The 26,283-nt window shown below is 55.9% G+C and overlaps 3 protein-coding genes across 11 annotated transcripts in view; 2 read left to right on the top strand and 1 right to left on the bottom strand.

Moving 5' to 3' along the window:
- The window catches only part of GAS7 (growth arrest specific 7), a 217,687-nt gene extending 207,324 nt beyond the window's left edge, over positions 1-10,363 (top strand). For 7 of the 8 annotated variants that reach the window (XM_045487364.1, XM_045487370.1, XM_045487371.1 and 4 more), the window contains 3 exons: positions 1,564-1,643; positions 2,960-3,058; positions 4,139-10,363. In XM_045487364.1, coding sequence (XP_045343320.1) covers positions 1,564-1,643; positions 2,960-3,058; positions 4,139-4,252 — 293 coding nt within the window. In that variant the 3' untranslated portion in view covers positions 4,253-10,363. Of the gene's footprint in view, positions 1-1,480; positions 1,644-2,959; positions 3,060-4,138 lie in introns of those variants that run through there. The other variant, XM_045487365.1, reaches the window with a different exon arrangement.
- A 3,400-nt stretch (positions 10,364-13,763) lies between these two features.
- Positions 13,764-20,985, top strand: RCVRN (recoverin). Its single transcript, XM_045487374.1, has 3 exons — positions 13,764-14,248; positions 17,718-17,829; positions 20,580-20,985. Exons 1-3 carry the CDS (start codon positions 13,868-13,870, stop codon positions 20,693-20,695), a joined length of 609 nt encoding a protein of 202 aa, XP_045343330.1. The 5' UTR covers positions 13,764-13,867; the 3' UTR covers positions 20,696-20,985.
- A 2,717-nt stretch (positions 20,986-23,702) lies between these two features.
- GLP2R (glucagon like peptide 2 receptor) overlaps positions 23,703-26,283 on the bottom strand; it is a 55,468-nt gene continuing 52,887 nt past the window's right edge. For both annotated transcript variants that reach the window (XM_045487373.1, XM_045487372.1), the window contains 2 exons: positions 25,858-25,899; positions 23,703-24,992 (listed from right to left, as the gene is read on the bottom strand). In XM_045487373.1, the coding sequence (XP_045343329.1) occupies positions 24,657-24,992; positions 25,858-25,899 (378 nt within the window). In that variant the 3' untranslated portion in view covers positions 23,703-24,656. The remainder of the gene's footprint in view (positions 24,993-25,857; positions 25,900-26,283) is intronic.

Below are 26,283 nucleotides of genomic sequence, written 5' to 3'. Positions count from 1 at the left end.
TACCCTTGGGCTACTTGGAGAGAAGACACAGTCTCCTTCAGCTCCCCTATTTCCTGGTGTCGGAGAAGTTTTCCGAAGCATGTTCTCGAAATCGGGATCGACAAAGAGGGCTTTGGGAGTTTTATCATTGTACGTTTGTAGGGTGATATGCTGACCCTCCTCGGCCAGGCGGCGGGCGGGGGCTGGTGGGAATGTGTTTGCAGTGAAGCATACACTTCCTTCTCTCCTGGTCGTTCCGTCTTGGGATCGGGGACCCATTCGCTGGCCATAGATCAAAAGCAACATGAACACAGCCCTTGACTGGGTTCTGTCACTCAGCCCCATCTCCCAGCTGGCTAGGTATAGTTCAGTAGAGGGGGTACTGAGCTGGGCCCTGGGTCCCGTGGACACGAGTCTCCCTGATTTCTTTCACCTCCCTTTCAGAATACCCGCGAGCCAGGGGATATTATTAAGTAACTTTGAATTTGCTGGAATTACCATACTAGACCTAAAGAGTGAGCTTCGGGTTGGCTCATGAGGTTTGCCCACCGCGAACAAAGACCACGATGCCTTCCTGTCTCTGGCACCCTGCGATGATCAGAAAACCACACTGAGACAGAGCCGCGTGCTCTGGTGGTACCCCAGCCGCTAGGTGCACGCCGCTCACCCGAGGTTCTTCTGAAAATGCAGTTTCCTGTTCAGCAGGCCTCCTCTGTGCCCCGAGATCTGCATTTCTAGCAAGCTCTCAGCGCACGTAGATGCTACAGGTCCAGGAATTGCGTTTCGGGTGATGAGGTTCTTGGTGCCTGTATACTTAGTAATGTTTGCAATTGTTTTTACGTAAAGCGTGTTTTCTTTCTGGTTAACGAAAGGCTTCAAATGTACCTGCCGTTACAGAAGGTAGTAACATGCCAGCCATCGAGATTGAGTAGTTACGTTGGTTTCCCGTCTCTCTTTTATGAAATAAAATGCTGTGGGAAGAGCTCATTCCCTCCCACCTACCCTCTCTTTGTTTCCCTCTCTTTGTCACCCCTGTCCCGGAATGGGTATATGGCTGCCAGTGCACGTTTTTGTACCCTCGCTGCACATGAACGAGCCACAAACCATCAGACGTGTTATTTTGTGTTTCAGAATTATATTCTGGGGCGCGCGCGCGCACACACACACACACACACACACACACACACAAATTTGCAGACTTTTCCTTTTGAACTCTTGGCTGCTTCCAGGTTGCTGTGACACGTTTTAAAACCAAGAAGGACCCTCCAATCTCAAATGAAACTGGCATCTTTAGAGAGGGAAGCTTTCCTTGGGCTCATGGTAGGATTGGGGGGCGCCCTGGGAGCACCGCACACGTTCGCATGTACACACGCTAAGGAAACCCTCATCCTGAGTTCTTGGTTATCTGGGGTCAAGTTCCGATGGGCACTCCGAAGCTGTTCTCTCGTGATGCTGGGTGGCCCCTTTCCTTTGCTCTGCTTTCCATCTGTCCGCTTTCCAGTGGCTTCCACGACCCAGGGACACGAGAGGGCAGCCATGGTGAGGACAAGACAGAGTGTGATGGTGGCTGATGGTCTCTTCCAGGAGATGACCTCATGCGCTGCGTGGATCTCTACAACCAGGCCCAGTCCAAGTGGTTTGAAGAGATGGTGACCACCACACTGGTGAGTGAGCAGAGATGTGTAAGCATGTCGGCACAGGGACCCGTGCTCAGGAAGTTCTGGGGGTGGGGGGGTTGGGGGGGGGATGCTGGCGTCCGTGAGGATGATGGAGTGGAGGTGGCCGTCGAGGTGGTCGTTAGATCCGCTCTACCGCCAAGGTCAAGACCTCGACCCTGAGCCAGTCTCTGTGGATTCAGATCCTGCTTGGGCACTTCCTAGCCGTGTGGACACAGGAGAGGGTTGAGTCTTACTGTGTCCTCCTTGGCTGTCCTCTGAGGGGTCAGGGTCATCCAAGGATGCCCTTAACCAAACGTACAGTGGTGCCTTTAGGACAAATAGCCAGGTTGTAGGATGCATGACCCTTCCCACCCCCAGAAGGATAAGAAGCACGTATAGAGTGGGATGGGGGGTAATAGGTACTTAGGGAGAATGGGAGGGGAGGTCCCTGCCCAAAGGGCACAGGGAATAGGCATCAGACCCCTTTTCTTTTGCCTTCCTTAGTATTTCTTGTGAAGGGAGAGCATCTCCTCCCCAGCTCCCGTTGGATTGGACAGTGAAGCATGGTTGGCACTTGGGCCATCGGGTGGGACGAGAAGGGAGGTTTTGGGCCAGGCATTATTGTCCCCACCGCCCAAAGCTATCCTCGTCCATCCAGCACAGGACAGAAGGACTCTCTGCCTTCCCCACGTGTCAGCCCCCCAGAGCAGATTAGAGGCCTCCCCCAGGGACAGCGACCCAGTTTTCCTCCTGGTTAATCCCCTAATTAAGCCCCCCTGACTTACCCTCCTTCCCGGTTAATCACTTAGGCAGTGACCTAGTTGTGCCCAGAACAGCAGTCTGATCCCCTAAATTCCCAAGGTGCAGAACCCTCTAGAAGCCAGAGGACAAACCCTTTCTCTTCTGTTTCCCAGTGGCCATCCCCCCTGCTCCCTGCTTCCCCTGACCTGGTCTCTGGTCTGCACCTCAGCACCCGGAATGGACAGAGGAGGGGAGGCTGTTCCGCAGAGGCCCAGGGACAGAGTCCCAAGAGTCGGAGGCACAGAACCTCCACACGTGACCTATTTGTCCACCTCGTCGGGGAACTAGGGCTGGGTATGCACTGGTGCAGAATCAGGAGTCCGAGCCCAACAGACCCTGCTTCGAACCCCGCTGCTCCCCCATAATGCCGTGCGCTTCGGCAAGCGATGCTTGTGTGTTAAAATCATCGAGGACAATTAAGTCGCGTGTCTTGCGTACAGGGCGGGCTGGGACCTGCATGGTGGGAAGGTCCCCCGAGGGGAGGGCGTACGCTCAGGGCTGTGTGGTCTCCTCCTCCGCAGGAGCTAGAGCGGCTGGAGGCGGAGAGGGTAGAGATGATTCGACAGCATCTATGCCAGTACACACAGCTGCGGCACGAGACAGACATGTTCAACCAAAGCGTGAGTTCCCTGCCCGGGGCCGTAGGACCCACGGGGCGGGGCGAGAGGAAAGCCACCCTGCGCTGGGCTGGTGAAGGTGGTCCGTGGCAGGTGCTGGAACCCACGGGCCACCCCTTGGGAGGGGCTCACGGTCTGTTCTGCACGTCCGTGTGAATCCACCCCAAGCACGTGACTTGGAGACACACGTGGGCTGTTCCCTTGAGGAGAGAGAAGGTCATGACCATTGAAGTACTGAAGGCCTTATTGCCTCCCCTGGCAAATGTCTTTTTTTGTTTGTTTATTCATTTATTTATTTTTTAAATGTTTATTTATTTTTGAGACAGAGAGAGCACAAGCAGGGGAGGGCAGAGAGAGAGAGGGAAACACAGAATCTCAGGCTGCAGGCTCTGAGCCATCAGCACAGAGCCCGACGCGGGGCTCGAACCCACAAACCATGAGATCACGACCTGAGCTGAAGTCGGACACTTAACCGACTGAGTCCCCCCCACCCAGGCGCCCCGAGTTTGTTTATTTATTTCGAGAGAGAGAGAGAGAGAGAGAGAGAGAGAGTCAGAGAGAATCCCAACCAGGCTCCGTGCTGTTGGCACAGAGCCCAACACGGGGCTTGAACCCACCAACCATGAGATCATGACCTGAGCTGAAATCAAGACTCAGGCACTTAACTGACTGAGCCACCCAGGCACCCCCTCCCCGGGCAAATTTCTTACCACCTGCCTGCTCACCCCCAAAATAATAAATAACCCGGAAGTGTTGTTCAAAATCCCTAAAGCTGAAGTTCTATCTGCCATGTTCTTGGGTGGTTAAGGTGGGGACAGTTGGAGGAGTTCCCGGACTGGTGGCCATGGGCCACCCTGCCTGGTCACACAGGCCTGTGGGCTGGAGGGCAGAAGGGGGACAGGAGCCTGGGGCTCCCTGCTCTTGCAACCCTGCGTACGGCCGTCCCTCCCCAGGGCCTCCCTTGGGGCCCCCACGACCTTCTAGAAAGGCTACTCCGAAGGCCAGAAGGCATAAGCAGCGTGGCCCAATGGTGCTGTCCCCAGCCGCCACCTCTGACCACGTCCCTTTCTCTGTCCCTTACAGACAGTCGAGCCTGTGGACCAACTGCTTCGGAAAGTGGACCCAGCCAAAGACAGGGAGCTGTGGGTCAGAGAGCACAAGACAGGCAACATCCGCCCCGTGGACATGGAGATTTAGACGGGCATGCACGGCCCCGGGGGTCCTGCCGAGGAGAGGGGCCGGGGGGTCCCATGGAGAGCAGGTGGCCAGGGGACCGCTGCTGAGTGCAGCTGTCCTCCCGCCCGCTGTCCGGGTCTGCTGAGCTGGTGATTCCAGAAAGGCGGCCCCGCCGGGAGCTGCCTGTGTCCCCAGGCCAAGAAGACCAATCCACAGCCCTGCCCTTGTCTCCGAGGCTGAAGCCCCCCGATTCCCGTCCTGTGCTTGCTGTCCGAGAACAGACTGAGGCTGGAACTTTATGGTCCCTCCTGCACCCTGTAGGGGTCACGTCCCCACCCAGAGCTGGCTGCGTCGCACGCTTGTGTCCCCGGAAGCCCCAAGGCCCTGCCTCCGGCTGTGTCGCGGGCTTTGCAGGGTCATGGGAGAAAGGTCCCCGTCTCCAACCCAGGATGAGGGTCGGAATCGTGGATAGAAGGCACCGTTCAGCTCAACAGCCCGCACCCAGAACCTCTTGCGGCCCGCCCTCTTAGTTTTTTTTTCCCCCCGTTGCATTCTGGGAACCCGCATCCTGGCTCTTCCTTTGCCGCTGTTCATCGTCTGGGGTCTTGGGAATAAGGCCTGGTTCCTCTCTGCCCAGACTGACCCTGCCTGGAGAGGTCAGGACGGAACTACCTCATTCAGCACATCGGCCCCAAGTCAGTGTTGAGTCGTGTTTTATATTCGGTCAGGCATCTCCTGTCAGGTGTCTGGGCTGGAAACCTTCCTCCCACCCAGCCCTCGGCTGTTTCCTCAAGGAAGCTCCCGCCCCCACCCCCTCCCGGGCTCTTACTGGGGCTGGGTCGGTCCCCTGTGGGAGATGGGTTGGGATGGGTCTTTACCACCCCCAGAGGGCTCCCCCTGCTTGTGCGTGGGGGGTGGGGGGGTGACTCTCCAACCCCCCCCAACCCCCTTGAGGCTTTCCCTCCCTGGTGGACACCATGCGGGCATGGCAGACGGTCCTGGATTCCAGGCAGTGTCCTGTCACCTTGACCTCTGCTTCTGCACAATCCAGAGCCCTGCTTGGTGCTGGTGCCCCCTTCCCCTTTCGCCACCCCCCCCCCCCGAATTCCTGGGAAAGCCGGGTTAGTGCGTGACTTGGGAAGCTTTCAGCCCGTCCCATTGGGTCCTCGCTCATCAGTCTCTCCCTTTATAGAAACACGGCAAACAACCTTGTGCAGCATCTAACCCTGAGAATTGGCTCCAGGGGACCCGTAGAAGTGCCCCCTGAAGGTGGGCATGGTCACACGGCCAGCAGGGGGCAGAGTCTAGCCCAGAACCCGTGCCCTGAGAGCCCATCCTTCTTAGTTCGTCTTTCCCTTCAATTACTTTGGACGTTCAGGGTCTATACCCCACCCCCCCCCCACCCCCCAACACACACAAGGTCATGATTCTAAGAGCACAACTCGCTGGTCCCTGGGTCTCGTTGATGACTTCAAGTCTTTCGGCCCCTCTTTCACTGATTGAGAATTACCGCCTCACAGCTTCTAGTAGAAAGATGCTGAGTATTCTAGAGCAAGCCAGACGTTGTCACTTTTCTTCTTGAACCGTCCCCGACCCAGAAAGGTCAGCGTGAAAGCCTTCCCCAGCACGAGAGTGTGAGAATGGGTGCGTCCCTGCCACGGAGGACCACAGCTTCCAGATCTGGGGTTGGCGCCCATGACACCAGTGACCAATTTTAGGATGTTATTTCTGGGTTTCTCTATTCAAAATGGGTGCTCCAGTCATCGCTTTGTGGCTTAGTAAACTAATTTGTGGGTGATTCTCAAATGTTCAAAGCCAGTAAGTAGCCTTGTTACTAACACAGGTATTTTGAGTGCGATACGGCTCGTTGATTTTGTTTTCTCCTTCCCGTGTGAGGATTCTCGAGTCTTCCTTTGCTCCCTGGGACAGGGGGAGCTCTCTTGCCTTTCCCAGGGGAGCCTGGATTGGGCCCCGTGTGGGCCGGTCTATTTTCCGGAATCGTTCTTCCCGCCCCCCCTCCCCCACGTTAGTACACACTTCTTTTCTTTGCTTTTCGTTGTTCTCTCCTCCTCCGTTCATTGAGAATTTAGAGAAGGCTGAGCAGTGCGCTGAGATCTGGGGACAAGACCGGGCACGGGATCTCTTCGTTTGTGTAGACTTAGACCGGGGCTCTTGCCATTCGGCGACCTTGGCATTCACACCCAAGTACTCTCTGCAGCATTGAGGTTTCCTGAGATCCTGTTATGCTGGTAGATCCGCGTTCATTCATTCACTCGCTCACTCGTTCACTTATCGAGCGATAACCGGGCATGAGCCAGGCGGGGTGCTGGAAACGTAGCCGCGTGTGAGACCGGCACTCTCTCCCCATCCCCTTTGTTCTCCACGCAGACAAGGGGCTCTTGGGAGGTCTTTCTGGACAGTGAGAGCATTGCATCTGTCCCACATTCGACCCACCTGGAGCCTGTCATGAGAACACAAACCACCGCCAGTGCGGGGTCCACCTTTGGATGGCAGGTGGACAGGTGGACACCTGGTCACCAGAGCTTGTAGCCCGTATCCGACTGGGACCTCAGAGATCTCTCTTGTTTCTTGTAAATAACTCTCCTCTCTTCACAAAGAGGAATAACGAAGCCCAAGGCCGGCCAGCGAGCCCAGTAAATGAAGAGCACGGGCTGTTCACGGGACTCCTGCCCTGGGGGGGGGGGGGGACCGAGCTTAGGGTGAAGTCTAGAATGTCCCAAAGCGAGCTTTGGTAGTAGCGCTGTGTCTCGTTGTTGCTGTTCTCTTTTGTTCTTGCGTTCGGGTTAGAAGAGGGTTGGCCGGGCATATTCGGGAGTGTGTCTGGAATGTTCCTGAGCACCTCCATTGTTCTCTTTCTCGGAACAGGTGGGTCCTTCTCCCTGCCCCCCCGGGAAACATGGACGCACCTCGTTTGGTCAGTGAAAGCCAGATCGTTGAGAAAAGAAATGTAAGACAAATGGTGTGCAGAGTAAGTCGGTTTCCACGACCGTGTCTGGGAGAAATCTCTTGTTTCTTCCTTTTTTTTTTTTTTTTTTCTGTCGCCTTCAATCACTATTGCAAAGCACCGGCCAGCAGAGCCATAGGGTAGCTACCATCAAGACCACCTTGGGTCTCCTTTCTACCCTCCACCCACCTCCTGTCGAGCCAGGAGCATTTCTGCAGTAGGAGGCCCCCCTCATCGGGGCTGGTTAGCGACTGAAGCAGACGGAAACGCTGTGCATGTGCACAAACCAGGGCTTTCTAATCCCTTTGTGAGAACCAGTCGATTACTGGATGAGTGGATGGGTGCATGAACATCTCGGGCTGAGCCAAACTCCCTTCTTGGAAACACAAGCCATAAACTTCAAAGGACGGCAAAGACTTTGGCTTGTTTTAAGTGATTTCGCTTCCAGCCGTGCGTGGCCTTGACAGGGAGATCTTAAACAGGACCCTATGCTGGTGGTTGTGTAGACAGAGAAAGCACTTTAAAGATGTGAAGTGAGGTACGGATCCGCATATTCCCCGCCCCCCCAACCCCGTCGCCCCTCCAAGACCTACTGCCTTTTCTTTTCTTCAGGTTTATCGAGAGGTATTTGACGTAACAGTATCGGGGCTCATTGATGTGCAGTGAGAGTCCCCCCAGCCCGTGAGTTTTGACAAATGCACCACCAAAATCAACATAATATTTCCATCGCTCCTGAAAATTCCCTGCGGCTCCCTTACGGTCGATCCGCTCCTGTCCCCCTGCCCCCCACTCCCGCTGGTGGGTTTTCTGATGCTGTGGTGTTTGCCTCGTCTAGAATGTCGGGGAAACGGAGTTGCTGATGCGGCCCTCGCGCCTTCTTCCTCTTGGCTTAATGCTTTGGGTCACCCACGTTGTGCGTGTGTCACCAGCGTGTCCCCTTGTCTCGCAGAGTAGCGCTCCGTTGCACGGGTGGGTGACCCACGGCCGCTTCCCCGCTTTTTGAAGTGAGTTGTTCGTGCCTGTGAGTGGTTCCCGGCCCCGGGGTCTCCGGCTTATTTGCACGGCTGCTTCCTGTGTCTCCCGAGGCTCCCTCTCCAGATGCCAGCTGTGCCCACAGTGGTTCTTTGTGGTCCAAAGGAGGCTTTTGTGCAGAAAGGGGCCAGGGAAGGGGGGGGAAGGGGGCCTCCCACTTGTGTTGCACTGTTGGCTGGCAAATCCACGCACTCCCGGGGACCCTGGCTTCAACCCCCCGCCGTGGCCCTGGGCAGGCACTGAGCATTAGGAGGTGTGGAAAGCGAACGGACAAAGCGGGGGGGTGAGAACACGGGGCTGGCTCGTCAGCGGCCTTCCCCTGGATCTGGGTCGCTTCGTTGGCGGGCTGCAGGTGTCCCTTCTGGTCTCCCCAGGCTCCTCCAGCTACTTTGCACGCTGTCCCCTTCTTGTTTCCAGTCCCTGACCTGACACCCGGTCGTGCCTGGCCTGGGCCCCATGGGCGCCGTTGTGCACGCTGGGGTCTGGAACCTGCCCGAGAGGGGTACCCTGGCACTTCTCTGTGTAGACGCAAAGCGGAGCTAAAATTAAAGAGTTTCCTGAGCCGGTGAGAATGAGGCAGTTCCTCCCGGGCCCCTGAAGGAAGCAGAAGTCATTACCTTTTGGGTCTCGTCCGCCGATCTTTGATCGCGTGTGCTGAGGTCTTCGGGCGTGAAGAACGCGTCTCTTCCCGTGAGGTTCCTGTCCCTGCTGGAGCCTCGTTCAGCTGGCGGTCACATCGAGCCAGGCGTGTGCCTGCGGCCCACTGGGTAGTGGCCAGTGGTGACGGAGATAGGACCAAACCCCACTAACGCCGGGCAGGCTATGGGCGTGACCCCCAAGGTAATGACTCCACCAACCGTGTCTCGCTTAGGTCCTGCTCAGTGGAAGGTGAGCCCTTGAAGGCAACCAGGCACCCCCGCCCCGCCCCCAGCAAACAGAAGACATTCCTGGGTCCAGGCCAGGTGAAGGTGTTGGCCGTGGAGCCCAAGTCTGCAGGGTCCCATGCTTCGTGGGCGCCTCTGGGTCGAGATGTACCAGGAAGGACTCCCAACATCCCCCCCCCCCCACCCCCGCGGGAGAATTTTTTTTGTGGATGGTGAAGGACCCAATCCTGTTGCATCAGGCTTGGGTGGGAATAAGACCGGTGACAAGAACCCATGGTTGGTTTTCCTTGACCCTTTAGATGCTGGCGCGTGGCTCTGGAGCCTTTCTGTTGGGAGGGTCCTCTGACGGAGACGGGTGGCGGTGCCCCTCGGATCTCTCTGTGTGCCGTTCCGGGGACATTGACCCTTGGTGTTTGAGAGACGTTTCTAGTAGGATTGCAGTGGTGGAATGCAAAAGGTCTGGGCTCGCGGGTGCTGTAATGGGGACGGTGTGACGTGGGGACAGAGAAGGAAAGCATATGGCGTCAGGGCAAGAGCACTGGACTGGCCCCACTCTGCTGCCTCATTCGTCCTGTAACCCAAAGTTAAGTCACATTCCCTTCCGAGACCTCTACTCCCCTGTCAAGCGGAGACGGGCCCTTTCTGGCATCGCGCTCAGCAGACTGGCTCTTAGCAGCCACGTGGACCCAGGAACAGACATATAAAGGGACGCCAGCCGTCCTTGGTGACAAGGGGTCCCAAATTGGCATCCCTTCCCTTCCCTTCCCTTCGGAAGAGGAGATGGGGGCCGGGGGTGGGGGCAGCCCTTTCACAGACGAGCACATCAGCAAAGCCCGTGACAGTGGAATTTTCTAACAAAATAAACTTGCTTATTTGGTCTGTTTTCTGTAACTTTTGCTAAATACTTTATACATTTTTAATGTTAAAAAGCTGCGTCTCCTGCCAGCATTGCTCATCCTGGTATGAATGTGTTTACCCCACATTGTATATCCTTCCTTCCTCTGGCTGCCTAGATCAGTAAATAACATCGATGTACCATAATTTATAAGTAACACTGTTGAAACTCTGATCCCTATGGAGGCTGTAACTCGCCCTTTCCTCCGGTCCCCCGGCTGCCCCCCTCCCCGTCCCCCGTAATAGCATTTGTGTGTATTAATGCTAAAGAACTAATGTTTAAAGGGTTTAAATTTTGAAGGCGTTTGCTATATATAATTGTTCTGCATTATTATAAAGCGTTTTCAGGAAGTTAAATGCTCTCTCTCTCTTTCTTCCCCCCGCCCCCCTTTGGCTCTGTGTATACACTCGAGATGCTTACATTCATCCCATGTAAAATAAACTGTCCAGAGACACTGGGTCCTGCTGGGTGACCCTCCTTCCTGGAGCCCGCTGTCACCCTCTCCTTTGTATAAATGGGCTCAGCATAACCACAGGGCGCCCAGGGCTGGTGATCATTTTATGCCTGATGTCTTAGCAGAGGGCACCTAGGCACTGACCGCCTCCCCCCCCCCCCCGCCCCCAGGTGGGTACCACGATGCCAGACCCACGCACTTGGCCCTGCTCGGCCCCCTCCCCTGGTGCCTAACGTCCCTGTGGACAGAAGTGGCTCCTGGCTTTTGTTTCTCCCCCCATCCATCCATCCATCCATCCATCCAACCATTCATCCATGCGGTAATTATCGAGCACGTACTGTATCCCGAACACCACTTTAGGTCATGGGGACGCATCGGCGAGTGAGCCCTGCCCTCATGGACCTGGCTTTCCAGCAGGGAGAGGCAAACAAAGAAGGTCGACATGATAACGAGTCTAGCATGGCTGTGGAAGGTGCTAGGCGCTCGGGAGAGGGAAGCACAGGGCAGGGTGTGAGGCTGACCGTGGGTACGTCGCAGTATTCAAGAGGGCAGTTGGGGCGGCGGCCTTGAGAAGGCGGCCTTGGATCGAAGGCAAGGAGACCCGGGTGGTGGGGGAGGCAGGTGCGGGATGGTGGGCGGGGACAGCTTCTGTGGGGCTTTGCTGGTCCTTGAAGGACTCTGGCTTTCACGCCGGGGAGGGGTCTCTGAGCCAAGGAGCACATGGCCTACTTCATGGCTGTGGGGCTGGCTTCACAGTCTGCTGGGGACAAGGGCAGAAGCAGGGACCAGACTGGTGACCGTGCCTGCAGGAGGTGGTATCGTGGAAGTCAGGGAAGTCGTCAGGGGCCGGATGTGCTGGCACACTGGGGTGGGGTGTGACAGGTGCTGACGGGACAGGACGGCCCCAGGACTCCAGTCCAAGCCACCGAAAGATGGACAGCCATTTAGTGCAACGGGAGCCGTGGGAGGGCCGCCCGGACACCCTCTCCACACCCCCTTTCCGGGCACCAGTGCAGATGGGGGTGCCGGCTCCGGTTCCAGGACGAGTGAGGGAAGGCCATCTTGTCCTTCGGCTCTGAGGAAGGGAAGGTAGGAGTTGGGGGTGGCATGAGTGTGGCGACCAGGCCCCCGTGAGGGGCCAAGATAGAGCTCCTGGCTCCGGGAGGGACGGACCCGGCCTCTGGGAAGAGACCGCTTCTTTCTGTGGAGGCAAGGCCGGGATGGGGAGACACAAACGGAGGTCCTCTGGTTGGGGGGGCCGGCCTCCTCCCCAGCACCCTCTGGGGTTCGAGGAGAGTTTATGGCCCCAGCTCAGACTTAACAAACCCATTCACAATACATCATCTCCAACAACTTGTTTGACTAAGGCGCATACGCATAAACTCTCCCTCTGATAGAAGATGTTTATACAGGTTTTCAAACAAACCCCCCAGGTCATGACCCCTCTCCCAACAGCATCAACACAGCTGCCTGTGGTCCTTTCCACACGGCGGGGCCCTCCTGGGTATGACAACCTGAGGAATGTGGACCCGAAGTACCAGGCTGCTTCCCACCTGGTTCTGGCTCCTTCCTCCTTGACTTTGGCCAGGGCAGAAGGCCCCAGGGTTGGGGGGGGGGGGGAGGGGAGAGTCTCTGCCTCCTGCGTTAACCCAGGGCCCTGTCTCCTTGCCCACCACCTCTTCTGCCAGGGCAACCCCAGCTCTTGCAAAAATGGAACTTCTTAGCCTCTCACTCAGGCCTCCTTGGGAAAGGAGGTAGTTGCAATATAACAAAAAGACCCCGAACAGAGAGCCTGGCAGACCGGGGCTTTCCTTCCGGCTTTGCTGTTTAGCAACGTGTGACCCAGGCAGGCTACATGCCCTTCAGGGCTCCATTTCCTCCCTATAATACTGCCTCTCCTGATCCACAGGCCCCACGCGGACAGGCCCAGCACGAGCAGGCATTTCTAATCACCTCCCCCATCTGGTTCAAGGGCAAGAGGTGAAGCCTGTGGCCTCACTTTCATGGGCTGGGGTGGATTGGTTTGTTGGTTGGTTGGTTTTTGAGTTTGGTGACTGTCTTATTCCCAACTGCTCTTGAGAACAAACGCCTTGCTACGGGATAGTGTAGTTCTAGGAAAAAAAAAGAAAGGCCTTCCATTACGAAATCATATGCGCTCACAAACTGGTGGGAAAAAATAGTAAGTAAACACAGAGACACACAGAAACACCCCCAACATTAAGGCCTCCTGAAAAATCCTCTGGAACCCCAGGGGTCAGCACTGAAAAATCTGGTAACACTGGGCCGTCATCTCGGATGACCACATTCACATGGCTTTGACCACAGGCAGCCCCTTCTGTGCGTGGTACAGGCCTTACCACCTGTCTTGTCCCTGATTCACCTGCTTCACTCACTTCCTCCACCTGCTGGCCCCTGAAGGCAGTCTAGATTTTGATCCCTGTTGTAGATGAATAATAAGTAACATGAATTTAGCACTGACTGTGTGCCAGGCTCTAACTGCATTGCATGTATCAACTCATTTTAGCCTCAACATAACAATGAGATAGATACTGTTTTTATGCCTTTTCACTCAAGGAATATTCGCCGAGAGCCCAAACCTGCCAGGCACCATTCGGGCAATGGCAATGTGGCTGAGAACAAAACAGAGAGAATCCCTGCCTTCACGGAGCTTTCGTTCTGGTACAGGCATAGCACACGGGATCATTAAAAGTGAATCAGGAGATGTACCTGCAAGGGAGGAAAATAAAGCAGGGTTTGGGGCATGCAGACGGCTGGCAGCAGGGTGCGTTGTTGTAAATAGTCAGTCCAGCTTGCTGAGAAGGTGACATTTGAGGAAAGCCCTGAAGGAGGTGAAGAATTTGAGGAGCACTGTAGGCACAGAGAGGTTAAGAAACACGCCTAGGGTCACACAGCTAGTAAGTTGCAAAGCTGGGGTTTGAACCGGGGCTGGCTCCAGAGCCTGGCTTTTAAGGGTTGCGGTATAGGGCCCAATGCAAGATGCCACTCCTGTCCCTGGGACCTTCAGAGTTTGGGGTGGGGGGGAAGACAGGCCATGAGCCTCATGGCTTCTGGAAAGCTGGAGTCGAAGAGGAGGAGGAGGGACGGACAAGGGGCAGCAGGGAAGGCCAAGGCTTTGGCTCTGAAGTTTCTGACCTCCTGCCCTGTCCTCCCAGAAGGCCGAGATGGATTGGCCACCTGCTGTCAGCTCTTTATTTTAATCTTGGTGGTGGGGGGGGGGGGGGTCTTGGAGCTTGCACCCCGCCCCCACCCGATCCTGGCCCCTCCTCCCTCCCAGTGCTGGGGTGAACCTGCCACACGGCCTCTCATCTGCCAACACCTTCTCCTCTGCCTCCAGCAGCACCCGCCTCTGCAGCCAGGAGACCACCCCAGCCGCCCGGCCTCACCCATGGGGAACAGCAAAAGCGGGGCCCTGTCCAAGGAGATCCTGGAGGAGCTGCAGCTGAACACCAAGTTCACAGAGGAGGAGCTGTGTGCCTGGTACCAGTCCTTCCTGAAGGACTGTCCCAGCGGCCGCATCACGCGACAGGAGTTCCAGAGCATCTACGCCAAGTTCTTCCCCGAAGCCGACCCCAAGGCCTACGCCCAGCATGTGTTCCGAAGCTTCGACGCCAACAGCGACGGCACCCTGGACTTCAAGGAGTATGTCATCGCCCTGCACATGACCTCCGCGGGCAAGACCAACCAGAAGCTGGAGTGGGCCTTCTCCCTCTACGACGTGGACGGCAACGGAGCCATCAGCAAGAACGAAGTGCTGGAGATCGTCATGGTCGGTCTCCAGCGCCCCGTGGTGGGACCGGGGTCACGGGCTTGGGGGGCGGGGTCCGGGCCCCCGCCGCCACTGCCGCCCCTGGGGTGTGGGGGTGCCCCGACGGGGGCCGGGCTGGCAGGTGGAGCGGGGATCCCAGCTCTGGGGCTCAGGGGTGCTGAGTGCATGGGAGGAGGGGTCTCCAGGGTTTCTTCTCTCCCTTCCTTCCTTCCTTCCTTCCTTCCTTCCTTCCTTCCTTCCCTCCCTCTTTCCCTCCCTCCTTCTTCCTTTCTTCTTTCCTTCCTTCCTTCCTTCCCTCCTTCTTTCTTTCCTTCCTTCCTTCCCTCCTTCTTTCTTCTTTCCTTCCTTCCCTCCCTCCTTCTTTCTTTCCTTCTTTCCTTCCCTCCCTCCTTCTTCCTTCCTTCCCTCTTTCCTTCCCTCCTTCTTCCTTCCTTCTTTCCTTCCTTCCCTCCCTCCTTCCTTCCTCCTTTCCTTCCTTCCCTCCTTCTTTCTTTCCTTCCTTCCTTCCCTCCCTCCTTCTTCCTTCCTTCCCTCCTTCCTTTCCTCCTTCCTTCCTTCCTTCCTTCCTTCCCTCCCTCCTTTCCTCCCTCCTTCCTCCCTTCTTTCCTTCCTTCCTTCCCTCCCTCCTTCTTTCCTCCCTTCTTTCCTTCCTTCCCTCCCTCCTTCTTTCCTCCCTTCTTTCCTTCCTTCCTTCCCTCCTTCTGTCCTTCCTTCCATCTGCCCTTCTGTCCACATGTCCTTCCATTCATCCTTCCAACCTCCATTAAAATGTATTTCCAAACCTTCCACAGTACATATTCAGCTTCTTCCGCAATTAGTTTTAAGTCTGTAACATGTTTCCAATACACAGCAGAAGGAGGCCAGCTTTGAGGGACATGAAATCTGGGTTCCAGTCCTCATGGTCTTTCATAGCCTGGGACAGGCCACTTCACCCCGGGCTGTTGGGTCGGGGGGCTCTGCTTTCACACCCACTGCCCCCCTCCCCAACCGTGTGCTCTGGACTGAGCGAGGGGTCTTCAGGCTCCTTGCTGGCTAGCGCTTCCGCAAACACACTCTCCTTCCTGCCCGCACTGGCCCAGCATCACATCATTTGCTGTAAAGAATTTAGGTGTCTCGAAAATAGTCCTATTTAATAGGTGAAACTTAAAAGCAATTGCAATTGCCTTTAATTCCATCATCCAGAGGGAGAGACCGTCAGCATATTGGTATATGCCTTCCCAGCCCTTCATCTCTATATATTTAAAAATAATTTTAGGAACTATGGCATAGCCATGTATGATTTCTATCAGAACTTTCTTCAGTTGCGATTTTGTTACATTTTCTCTCTCCATGGATCCTCTTCAAAACCATTTTTAATAGTTGCTTAAAATCCCATCTTAATGGAAGTGCCATAAAAAATATATAAGTAGCCCCATATTTTTGGGCAATTCGGATGCTTCTATTTTTTCCGTATGATGTCATTTGAGGTGCTCTCTTCACTTGGTATCTTTTCCCTAAATCTTTTTAGTCCCCCCTCACTTACCCCACATCCTTGCTTTATTTCCCTAATTCCGTGCCTGGCGAGAGGGGAGAATGTCTCCGTCTTTTATTTCATTTTTTTGGTGCATTTGTAATCTTGTTTTCGTTTGCACGGCCCACCCCCTGATTAAGGAGAGACCATAAACGAAGTAGCCAAGAGGGCGGCCCGCGGGCAGCAGACTCTGCTTGGGCCTCCCGTTCAGGGCGGGAACCTCACTGGCACCCGGGCACCACCCACAGACAGCTCCCCTGGGTTGGCAGGTGGCCTGGGACAGGGACCGCGTCCTCAGAACCACCTAAAGGGGGTCAGGCCCAGCCGTGGCCTGCAAGTTGGTTGCTCCTTGAGGAAGAGGAGGAAGGGGAGGGAGGGGGGGAGGGGAAGAAAGAAGGGAGGGAAAGAGGGAGAGGGGGAGGGGTAGCAGCCAGCCACTGAGGCTGTGCAAGGTGGTGCCCGGGTTCTGCAATTCACTCGATCGCGCGGCCGCTGCCCTGGGAGGCCCAAGTTATGGGTTCTAATCCCAGCTCTCGTGGCCTTGGGAAAAATCTCTGGGGCCCGGGGTAAGGCCTGTTCCTTCACTGAGCCCCTGGCGGTCTGTCCTCGGAGTTAGAAGCAGGGTGGGGCAGACAGGCATCGTGGCCAGTGTTTAGCAGTTGGGCCTGCACGTGGTTGCCCCGGCTGAGGACAGAGAGAGGCGTTCAGGGAGCCCCCCACCCACACTTGCTGGGCCCCCCTAGGCCCTGAGTGCTGCCAGCCAGGCTCCTGCCTGGAGTGGATTTTTGCTTCTCTTGCTACAGCTTGCGGGGGGAGGGACGGGGGAGAGGGGGGACTTGGGAGGAGACTTCCCAAAGCTTTTGACCTTCCCTCCAGGCTAGTTTCACAGGCTTACTGCCCCTGCCTCGGTGTCTCCAAGGTGCCCCCCACTCCCGCCCAACACGCCTGCCTGCCCTCCAGGCCTGGACTTACTGAGCTGGTGGAATCCTAGTAACCCGGAGCTGGCAGAGCCCAGGGAGACCTGCCCAGGTCTCCCCTCCCTGTCACGGGCTCTGCTTTGTCCTACGTCACACATCGAGCTCCTTTACTAGCGCAAGTGGAGGGAGGCAAGAAGGATCCTGGAGCCTAAATCTAAATCTTTCTCTGGATCCCCCCCCCCCGAGCGGAAGCATAAATGAGAGGCTTCCTGTGTCCTGGGTGGGGTGGGGGTGGGGGTGGGGGCTTTGGAATGTTCTCGTTGATACTCCCCTCTCCCTTCCCCAGCCTCTGGGATGCCCTCCAAGTGGAGGTTCTAGAACCAAACTGCTGGGTTAGAATCTCTGCTTCTCTGCTTCTAGCCAGGAGACTTTTAGCACACTAGTTTATCTCAGTTTTTTCACCCATAAAATGGGGCCAGTGACACCCACCTCGTGAGGTTGTCGTGAAGGTAACATATGAAGATGTTTGGAAATGTGGCACGGGAAGTGTTCAACACTTCTCACCAATTCTTACCATGCGGCCAGCCCGGCTGGGCAACCAAGGTACCACGTGGACCCGGAAGAAGCCGTTTGATGTCCTAAAACTTCCGGGCATAAGGCTCAAGGTAGCAGATCCCAGACTGCAACCTGGGGGCTGCTGTGGGCTTATCATCACAACGCTTTCAAGTTCTTCCTCTCATATTTTCATAAAATGAAAGTAATGTGCCTACATGGTCGGGAAATACAAAAGGCACAGGAGGGAGAAAATAACCGACAGCCTCTTCACTTCTCCACCATGTTCCCTGTCCCTCCTGAGGATCTCGGAGGTGGAGACGCCCCGACCCCACTCCCATGAATTCTGGTTCAGCAGGGCAGCCCGGGGCCTGGACATCTGCCTTTCAGTCTCTGCCATAGAGGATGCTTGGCCCCGGGGTGGGGGGGGGTGGTGCACACAGGCTTCTGCTTCTCCTTCTGATGAGACCTTCATCTTTATTTGGTGCAGGCTATTTTCAAAATGATCAGTCCCGAGGACGCGAAGAACCTTCCAGAGGATGAAAACACCCCAGAGAAGCGAACCGAGAAGATCTGGGGGTTCTTTGGAAAGAAAGATGATGGTGAATTCCCTCCCCTTCATAGCCTGTGGTTTTACGGTCACGGGTTGTTTCCTGGAGACCCCGCGAGTGATCCTTCCGGGGGCCAGTGCCCAGACAGGACCAGGGACACCTCATCCCAGCATGCACGGCAGGGCTATCTGGGGGCTTGGAGTTGTGGGCAAGGGACACCCCATCCCAGCATGCACTGCAGGGCTGTCTGAGGGCCTGGGGTTGGGGCCGGGGGACACTCATCCCAGCATGCCCTGCAGGGCATTCTGGGGGCCTGGGGTCGGGGGCAGGGGACACCCCATCCCAGCATGCACTGCAGGGCTGTCTGAGGGCCTGGGGTTGGGGCCGGGGGACACTCATCCCAGCATGCCCTGCAGGGCAGTCTGGGGGCCTGGGGTCGGGGGCAGGGGACACCCCATCCCAGTATGCACTGCAGGGCAGTCTGGGGGCCTGGGGTCGGGGGCAAGGGACACCCCATCCCAGCATGCACTGCAGGGCAGTCTGGGGGCCTGGGGTCGGGGGCAGGGGACACCCCATCCCAGCATGCCCTGCAGGGCAGTCTGGGGGCCTGGGGTCGGGGGCAGGGGACACCCCATCCCAGCATGCACTGCAGGGCTGTCTGAGGGCCTGGGGTCGGGGCCGGGGGACACTCATCCCAGCATGCACTGCAGGGCTGTCTGGGGGCTTGGGGACGGGGGCAGGGGACATCTCAACCCAGCATGCACTGCAGGGCCGTCTGGGGGCCTGGGGGGCGGCTAGAGGGGGGTCAGCAGAGCAGTCAGCAGGGCCCAGCTCTGCTCCCGCCCTGGAACAGACTGCTGATGGGGAACACCACCACACGCCCCTGGCTCGCCCAGCTCCATCGCTGCCTGAGCCTCTGGGGCCGAGGGAAGGCTCTGGATGGTGGGGCGCCTGTGAAGGACATCTTCCGTCGCCAGCCTCAGCCGCCCTCGGAGTGGTGGAGAGTAAGGCCAGCAGCTCCTAAGCCGAGTGGACGCAGTGGCGGGTTTAGAGGAACTACAAAGCAGCTTTCTGTTTAAACGGGCTGCTTATCCGCCTTAGACGCTTGGGCGTGCTTTACTCGGTCTTAAGGATGCTGTCTGCAAGGTTAGGACAGGGCCGGCCGACTTCGGCTCAGTCTCTGGCCGTATTAGCATCGAGTCCCCGGTAAGTGGGATCTCGGCTTACCTGGTTTTACTCTAGGGAGTCAGTCTGGGTCCCGGAGAAGATGGAATTCGATTTAGAGTAGATTGCAAGGGATTTACTGAGGAAGGGCCCAGGGAGGCCGGGCTCGGGGAGGAGGGACGCGGAGGAGGCCGGGAATGCCACCAGACTGCAGAGAAGGTGGGACCCGCAGAGGAAGGTACGGCGGAGGGTGGCTTCAGGCGGGGGCTGCAAAGTCACGTGGCCACGGGGGCCCGGATGGTAAAGGGACAGAAGGGGACAGAAGGGGACAGTAGGCCTACTACGTGACAGGGACTGGCAAATAGTGGTCTGATGGCTTCCTGCTGATTGCTGCAGGCCCACTGGGACCTCATCACCTGATTTTCTTTCTTTCTTTTTTGGTAAATTTTTTGTTTACTTATTTTTGAGAGAGAGAGCACAAGCGGGGGAGAGGCAGAGAGAGAGAGAGAGGGAGACACAGAATCCAAAGCAGGCTCCAGGCTCCTAGCTGTCAGCCCGATGCAGGGCTCGAACCCACAATCCATGAGATCACGACCTGAGCCAAAGTCGAGGTTCAACCGACTGGGCCGTCCAGGCACCCCACCCCCACCCCCACTGGCTCTTTAACCCCATCTGGCACATCGCTCAGGTCTGCCTCGTGTGGGGTCCCCTGTTCTACCTGAAAACTGACCCAGGTGAACATCACGGTCACAGGAGGCGGTGGTGTTCGGGGGCTGGTTCCGGATGGCCCCACTGGAGACAACGAATGCCTCACTCCACAGTTGGGCTCTGACTGTGGAAGTTTCAAGCTCTGTGTGAGACTGATGGGGCAGCTGAGCCTTTACAACCCAAATTTCACGACCCAGACCTGTGCAGGGAATCACCCTGAATCTTAACCCGGGAAGGCACTAAGGATTTCCAGAAGGCGCGGAACATAGGCCAATGGAAACCCAGTTCAGTTCAGCCGAGCTTTGCATGTAGCAGGTGCTGTGCACAGAACCGTAAGCGGAAAGACGCTCCTCCTTCCAGAGGTTTTTCAACATGGGACTGCCTTCCCCATCAGACCAGGAGCTGCAGCGACCTCAGCCCCAAGCACAGTGGCACTGCCACAGCCCGAGCACTGGGAGGGGGACAGAGAGACCTCTCCGCAAGCCAGGCTCTCCCAGGGAACCACGTTTGGACCCCTCACTTGTCACTCCTCACTCCCTGGGTGGATGCTGTTTCCTGCTTCTGACAGATTCTGTTTGCTTTGCTCAGTCCCCCAGAAGTCCCCCCCAGGGCTTGAAGCTTGGGGGCTAAGGCGATATTCTTAATATGTAATAACCAGCAAGGCAAAGGCTTGCTATGAAATGTTCTAAATATTTAATAACCCGCCAGAAGAGGCGAGGCACCGGAATGCACTCTGGAGGATCACCGAGAGGCCCAGGGCGCCCCGGGGAGGAGCTGGGTCTCTGGGGGGCGGCACCCTCGGGGGGCGCAGAGACTCCGTGTTTTCATATTGGATAACGTCCGCACGGGGCGCGCTGGCCAGCCTCAGCTCGGCCGCAGCTTGAAACAGCCGAGCCTGACGTCGCTCTTTTTCCCCCCTTCGCCCACAGACAAACTCACGGAGGAAGAGTTCATCGAGGGGACCCTGGCCAATAAGGAAATCCTGCGACTGATCCAATTTGAGCCTCAAAAAGTGAAGGAAAAGTTAAAGGAGAAGAAACCCTGATGCCAACTGCACAGCCCTGTCCCCCTCACCCCTTCCCCCGCCGCGCACAGAAACCCGGGCATGCGCACACCTCCCCAGGGGCCAAGGGGGTTTCCCAGGCCTTAGCGTCCCTCCTGTTCCTCCCAGCCACCTCCTCTCTCTTGCCCGCTCCTTGGGGCCTCCGTGATAATCCCAGGATTGGGTCGCTGGAGTCCTACCAACCCTCCCCCACCCCCCCACCACCGTGTAAGCTCCTTTGTGGTTTGCTGGGTAAGCAGGTTCCAATAAATGCGAGAGGAGCTGGGCACACAGCTGACTGGTCGTTCTTGAACTGGGAGAAAGAATGATTTCTGTTGTCTCAGCCTCCCAGACCAGGATGTATGGCCGTTGCAGACCCGCCAGGGTGGGGAGGGGTGAGGGGAGGGGAGCAAGCATTGCCCTGCTCTCTGGCAGATGGAGGGCTGCAGGGGGTGCCTTGTGGGCCTCCAACAAGCTGTTCCAGGTGGTGAGGTTACCGTGGAGACCTGCCCAGCACGGGCAGGAGGAGCCGGCTGCTCCAGAGGGTCAGGGAAGGGGTTATTGTCACAATCACCTGCCTAAGACACCCCTCCAGTATCAGACAAGTAGGAGCCAGCTCAGGGGGAGAAGAAGGACCTTGGGTCCAGCTCAGGGTAGCCCAAGGGTACAACCAAAGGGCTTCAGGGTTCCTTTGCCAACCCCCACCCCGCCCCCCAGCCCTCCACGAGTGAGTCTGATTTGTTGGGGAGTCAGGTTGGGGGCTTTTCACTTCTCTCTGAAGTCAGGGCACCCATGTCACTTGAGTTGAAAAGGAGATAGGGCACCTGGGTGGCTCCTCTGGTTAAGCATCCACCAGGGACATCGATTTCGGCTCAGGTCATGATCTCATGGTTGTGAGATCAAGCCCCGGGTGGGGCTCTGTGTTGAGTGTAGAGCCAACATGAGATTCTCTCTTTGCCCCTTCCCCCCACTCACATGTGCTCGCACACTCTCTCTCTCTCAAAAATAAAAACAAAACAAAAATGCAAATTAAAACCACTCTAGCTACCATCCCATACCTGTTAGGATGGCAATTATCAAAAAAGTAGAAAGTAGGTGTTGGCAAGGATGTGGATAAATTGGAACCCTTGTGCTTGGTGGGTGGGACTATAAAATGGTGCAGTTTCGGAGAACAGCTTGGCCATTCCTCAGCTTGGTTAAACAGAATGATCATGTGATCCAGCCGTTCTCCTAAGCATCTATCCAAAGAATTGAAAACAGACACCCGAGCAGACCCCTTCACACCGCCATGCTGACACAGCATGATTCGACAGTGGCTAAAATGGGGAAGCAACCCAGGCGTCCATCAACCGATGAATGGATCGAAAAAATAGCCGTACAATGGAATATTATTCTGTCGTAAGAGAGAATGAAATTTGGGGCGCCCGGGTGGCTCAGTCGGTTCAGCGTCCGACTTCAGCTTGGGTCATGATCTCACGGTCCGTGAGTTCGAGCCCCACGTTGGGCTCTGTGCTGAGGGCTCAGAGCCTGGAGCCTGCTTTGGATTCTGTGTCTCCCTATCTCTCTGTTCCTCCCCTGCTCTCTCGCACGCTCTCTCTCTCAAAAATAAACAAAAAAGAATGAATGAAATTCTAGTACATGCTGCAGCATGGATGAACCTTGAGGACATTATGCTGAGCGAGGTAAGCCAGTCACCAAAAGACAAATACCATGATTCCGCTGATATAATTAATGTACCTAGAGTCGTCACGTTCAGAGACAGGAGGTAGAATGGTTGTGCCAGGGGCTGGGGTGGGAAGATGGGGGGTTGTTTAATGGGGGCAGAGTTTCCGTTTGGGAAGGTGAGAAAGTTCTGGAGACGGACGGTAGGGATGGTTGGACAACAGTGTGAATGCACTTAATGTCACTGAACTATAGACTTAAAAGTGGTTAAAATGGCAAATTCGGTGTTATATATATTTAACCACAGTAAAAAACAGAATCACTCAAGAACTTCTAAAAATACCTGTGTCCAGGCTCATTCAGACCAATTTCGTCAGAATCTCTGGCTCAGGCCCCGGCCATCGGTGTTTCTAGAAATTTCCTCAGGTAATTGTCATGCCAGGATTGAGACCCACTAGGCCAGACCTTCAAAGCAACAAGCAAAGTGAATGACCTACGGGGTGGTCTAGATGAGGGAAGACACTTGCTGTCCGCCCTCTTGACCGCTGACCTCTGACCTCTGTCCCCTACCCTTCTGCCCACTCCTCTTGGTCCCTGAGGAGGCTTAATGCCACAGCCCTTTCTTCTACTTCTTTTTTTAAAAAATTTTTTTTAACATTTATTCATTTTTGAGAGACAGAATGCAAGCAGGGGAGGGGCAGAGAGAGAGGGAGAGGGAGACACAGAATCGGAAGCAGGCTCCAGGCTCTGAGCTGTCAGCACAGAGCCCGACGCGGGGCTTGAACTCACGAACCGTGAGATCATGACCTGAGCCGAAGCCGGCTGCCTAACCGACTGAGCCACCCGGGTGCCCCCTGTTTCTTCCATTTCTACCCAAGAGCAGCTCACTGGGTCCTTCAAGGCACCAGTAAGAAACACATGTCAAAGACTCGACCACATACAAACCAAATTAAATAAACTTGTTATTTTAATGTTTAGCAAGACAAGAGCAAGCTGTGTGTGTGTGTGTGCATGTGTGTGTGTGTGAGTGTGTGTGTGTGTGTGTGCGTGTGTGTGTGTGTGAGTGTGCGTGCACACGCCCACATGCACGCCATTTGCGGAGTGAAGACAGGGCAGGACATATTTACAGATGCTTTTGGGAAAGAAAAGTTCCCTCTATTCGAGGCCGGATCCCGGGTGACTCACCCGCATCTGATGATCCCAGGACATTTCTGTCCTGTGTCACCGATGAACATGTGCTGAGTGCCTACTCTGGTCCAGCTGTGCTGGGACCCCAGCTTTCTAGGACGAGGAAAGTCAGGAACATTGAGAGCAAGGAGAAATTAGAAGGATGTGTATTTTAATGACTGAACTCTGGAAAATCTGGACCCCGCCCCCCCCACAAATACCCCTTTGCTTTGTTATGCCCTCGCCTGTCCTGGGGAAAATGCCAAGAAAACCTCAATCACCAAGATAAATAATATTTTGGGGCAATCGTTTAAAAATAGAAACAAATATTAAAAAGTCCATGATGAGCAGAATAGTCAATAAAGTCAGGATCAGACTCCGCCTTTGTAGGAACTGACCTCACTCTCAGTCTGGCCCTGGTTCTGATAAAAAGTTATGTTTATAACGGGCCCATCCGCTGTAGCTTGCGGATTATAGTTTATTTTTTTAATGTCGTGTTAAAATATCACTTATCGTGACAATCGGGGTGTTTTTCCCAGCACTGTCCGAAACCTTGTACCCAAACTGAGTTCCTCACCTGCCTCACCCTTGTCCCCACCCGTGTTGCAAAGCATCCTTGACAATGGAGTTGCCAAATAAAATACAGGATGCAGGACTTCATCTGAGTTGCAGATAAAGGGAAATACTGCTACAATACGATTATTCATGTATCTGAAATGCAAATGTAACTGACTGTTATGTATTTGAACTCCTAAGTCTGGCAACCCGCCTTGATAAATACCATACCGTCCCTCCCCCTGTTGCGTGGCTCTATCTGGTCCCCTGGCAACGTACCCGCCCACGTACACATGCATTTTGTACTCCCTAAAAGCGACACTCCAGGGAATGAACACGCGTTTCTCTAGGCTGTTCCTCCTGTGGTTTTCCTTCAGCCCCTTGACTTATGCATTCAGTCGCTGAGCCTGACTCTAATGGCCCGGACCCCGCTCAGCCTCCGGATCACGCTCCCCTCAAGGTCTCCAGCATGCAAGACTGGGGCGTGAACTTGATGCCAAAGTGGCCGGGGCGCGTGGGGAAGACCGGTGACTCTGAACCGTGCTCTCGGGGAGCAGAGCCAGGGCGGTGGGCCTCCAGCCTAGATCTCGCTCTCTTCCAGAATCTCCTCCATGGTGTGGGTCAGGGTGAAGTCTCCCTCGCTGCTCTCGGACAGGCTGCTGCCCCGGGGCCAGGCCCCGTGTCCCCGCGGCGGCCGAGCGCCCAGCCCCCCCAGGCCCTGCACGGCCAGGTGCAGGAGCTGCCCACCGCCCGGCGAGGGCTGCGGCTTCTGGAGCGTCCCCTTGCCGTCTGCCTGGGACAGCTTCTTGGGACATTTCCCCAGGAATCGGAAGTTCTTCTCCAGGACCCAGGCCCTGCAGCCGGAGTGGCGGGCGAGCAGGAAGCGGACCCAGTGCTTGCGCAGCTCAGCCTTCACCTGCCGGGGTGGGGGTGGAGGGGAGAGAGGGCGGGTCACTGCCCTGGAGTCACTCTGCCGTGTGTGTGTGTGTGTGTGTGTGTGTGTGTGTCCTCTCGGTGATTATTTACTGCGTGGCTCCTACGTGTCGCCGCTGGGACACTTACCTCCTAACTGGGGATGATGAGCAGACAGAAGCAACTGAGAAGCACAGGACGCTGAGCAGGACAGTGGGGCGAGGGGGCAGAACTTTGAGATACGGTGTTCTGGAAAGGACTGTGTCAAGGCAGCACAGGGCACGTGCCTGGCGGGCAAGGTGCCCCCTTGCGAAGACAGAGGCAGCAGCAATGAACAGGGAGGGGGAAGCGGGTTTTGCTGTCGAGAAGCTCCCATTCTAGTGGGTGAAAGGGGGCCTGGAAATTCCACCAACTCCTAAAGCCGAGAGAGAACCGTCTGGCCCCTGCCTTCTTCCTTTCGAGCCTCTTTCCAATGCTTGCAATAATATTAATAAGAAAAGCCATCATAGTTACCAGGTGTGGGGCTTTTACCAGGAGCTCAGCAAGCCCAGGGCAGTACTATAGGGCAGGGACAGATATTATTCCCAATGTACAGATGAGAAAACTGAGGCTCAAATAGCTACGGTGCCCCGATTGACTCAGGGTTGGGTTCTGAGCTTTTCACTCATCCCAACACCTTTTCCCACTGGTCTCAGCTGCCTCCTGCTCCCCCTGCTGGGTGCTCAGGGTACAAATTTGTCCCAATACGTGCCCGGCACTGCACCCACCCCGCCCCACGGCACCATCACACGACCAGCCACCTCCAGGTGGGACAGCAGGAGGCCAACCCCGGCCTCACCGGAACCTGGCTGGCCGCTCCGGAGACGTACCTCTCCATTGGCAAAGCAGTACTGCAAAGCCACGAGCAATCCCTGTAACAAAAGGAGGAGGCGGTGAGAGGTTTGACTCGGTCAAAGGCGTCCGAGAGTCCCCTGGAAAGCCCAAGGGCCCGCCAGTCCTGGTAGCGTCCAGAAGAGGCAGACAATTACAATGCTAGCACTAACCAGAGGGTCGTCATCCGGGTTATGTTAACCTGGATTTCGTGGGGGTCTTTTCTCACTTTGACCCCCACCCCCCACATCAGCCCAGATGTTCGCTCAGATGCTTACAGGTGAATGACGATGGAATCCCAAAGACCCTATATTCTTCACCCAGTTGTACAAATATTGTACAAGACCGCCGTCCCACGTCTACCTGCCCACAGTGAGCCTTGGCTGTTTTGGGCCTGAATTTCATTCTTTCCTTTTGGGAGCTCA

This window comes from Leopardus geoffroyi, chromosome E1 (assembly GCF_018350155.1).
Source record: "Leopardus geoffroyi isolate Oge1 chromosome E1, O.geoffroyi_Oge1_pat1.0, whole genome shotgun sequence".
Taxonomy (NCBI): Eukaryota; Metazoa; Chordata; class Mammalia; order Carnivora; family Felidae; genus Leopardus; species Leopardus geoffroyi.
Note: the sequence above shows the minus strand (reverse complement) of the source record. Positions and strands in the feature narration are given on the sequence as shown.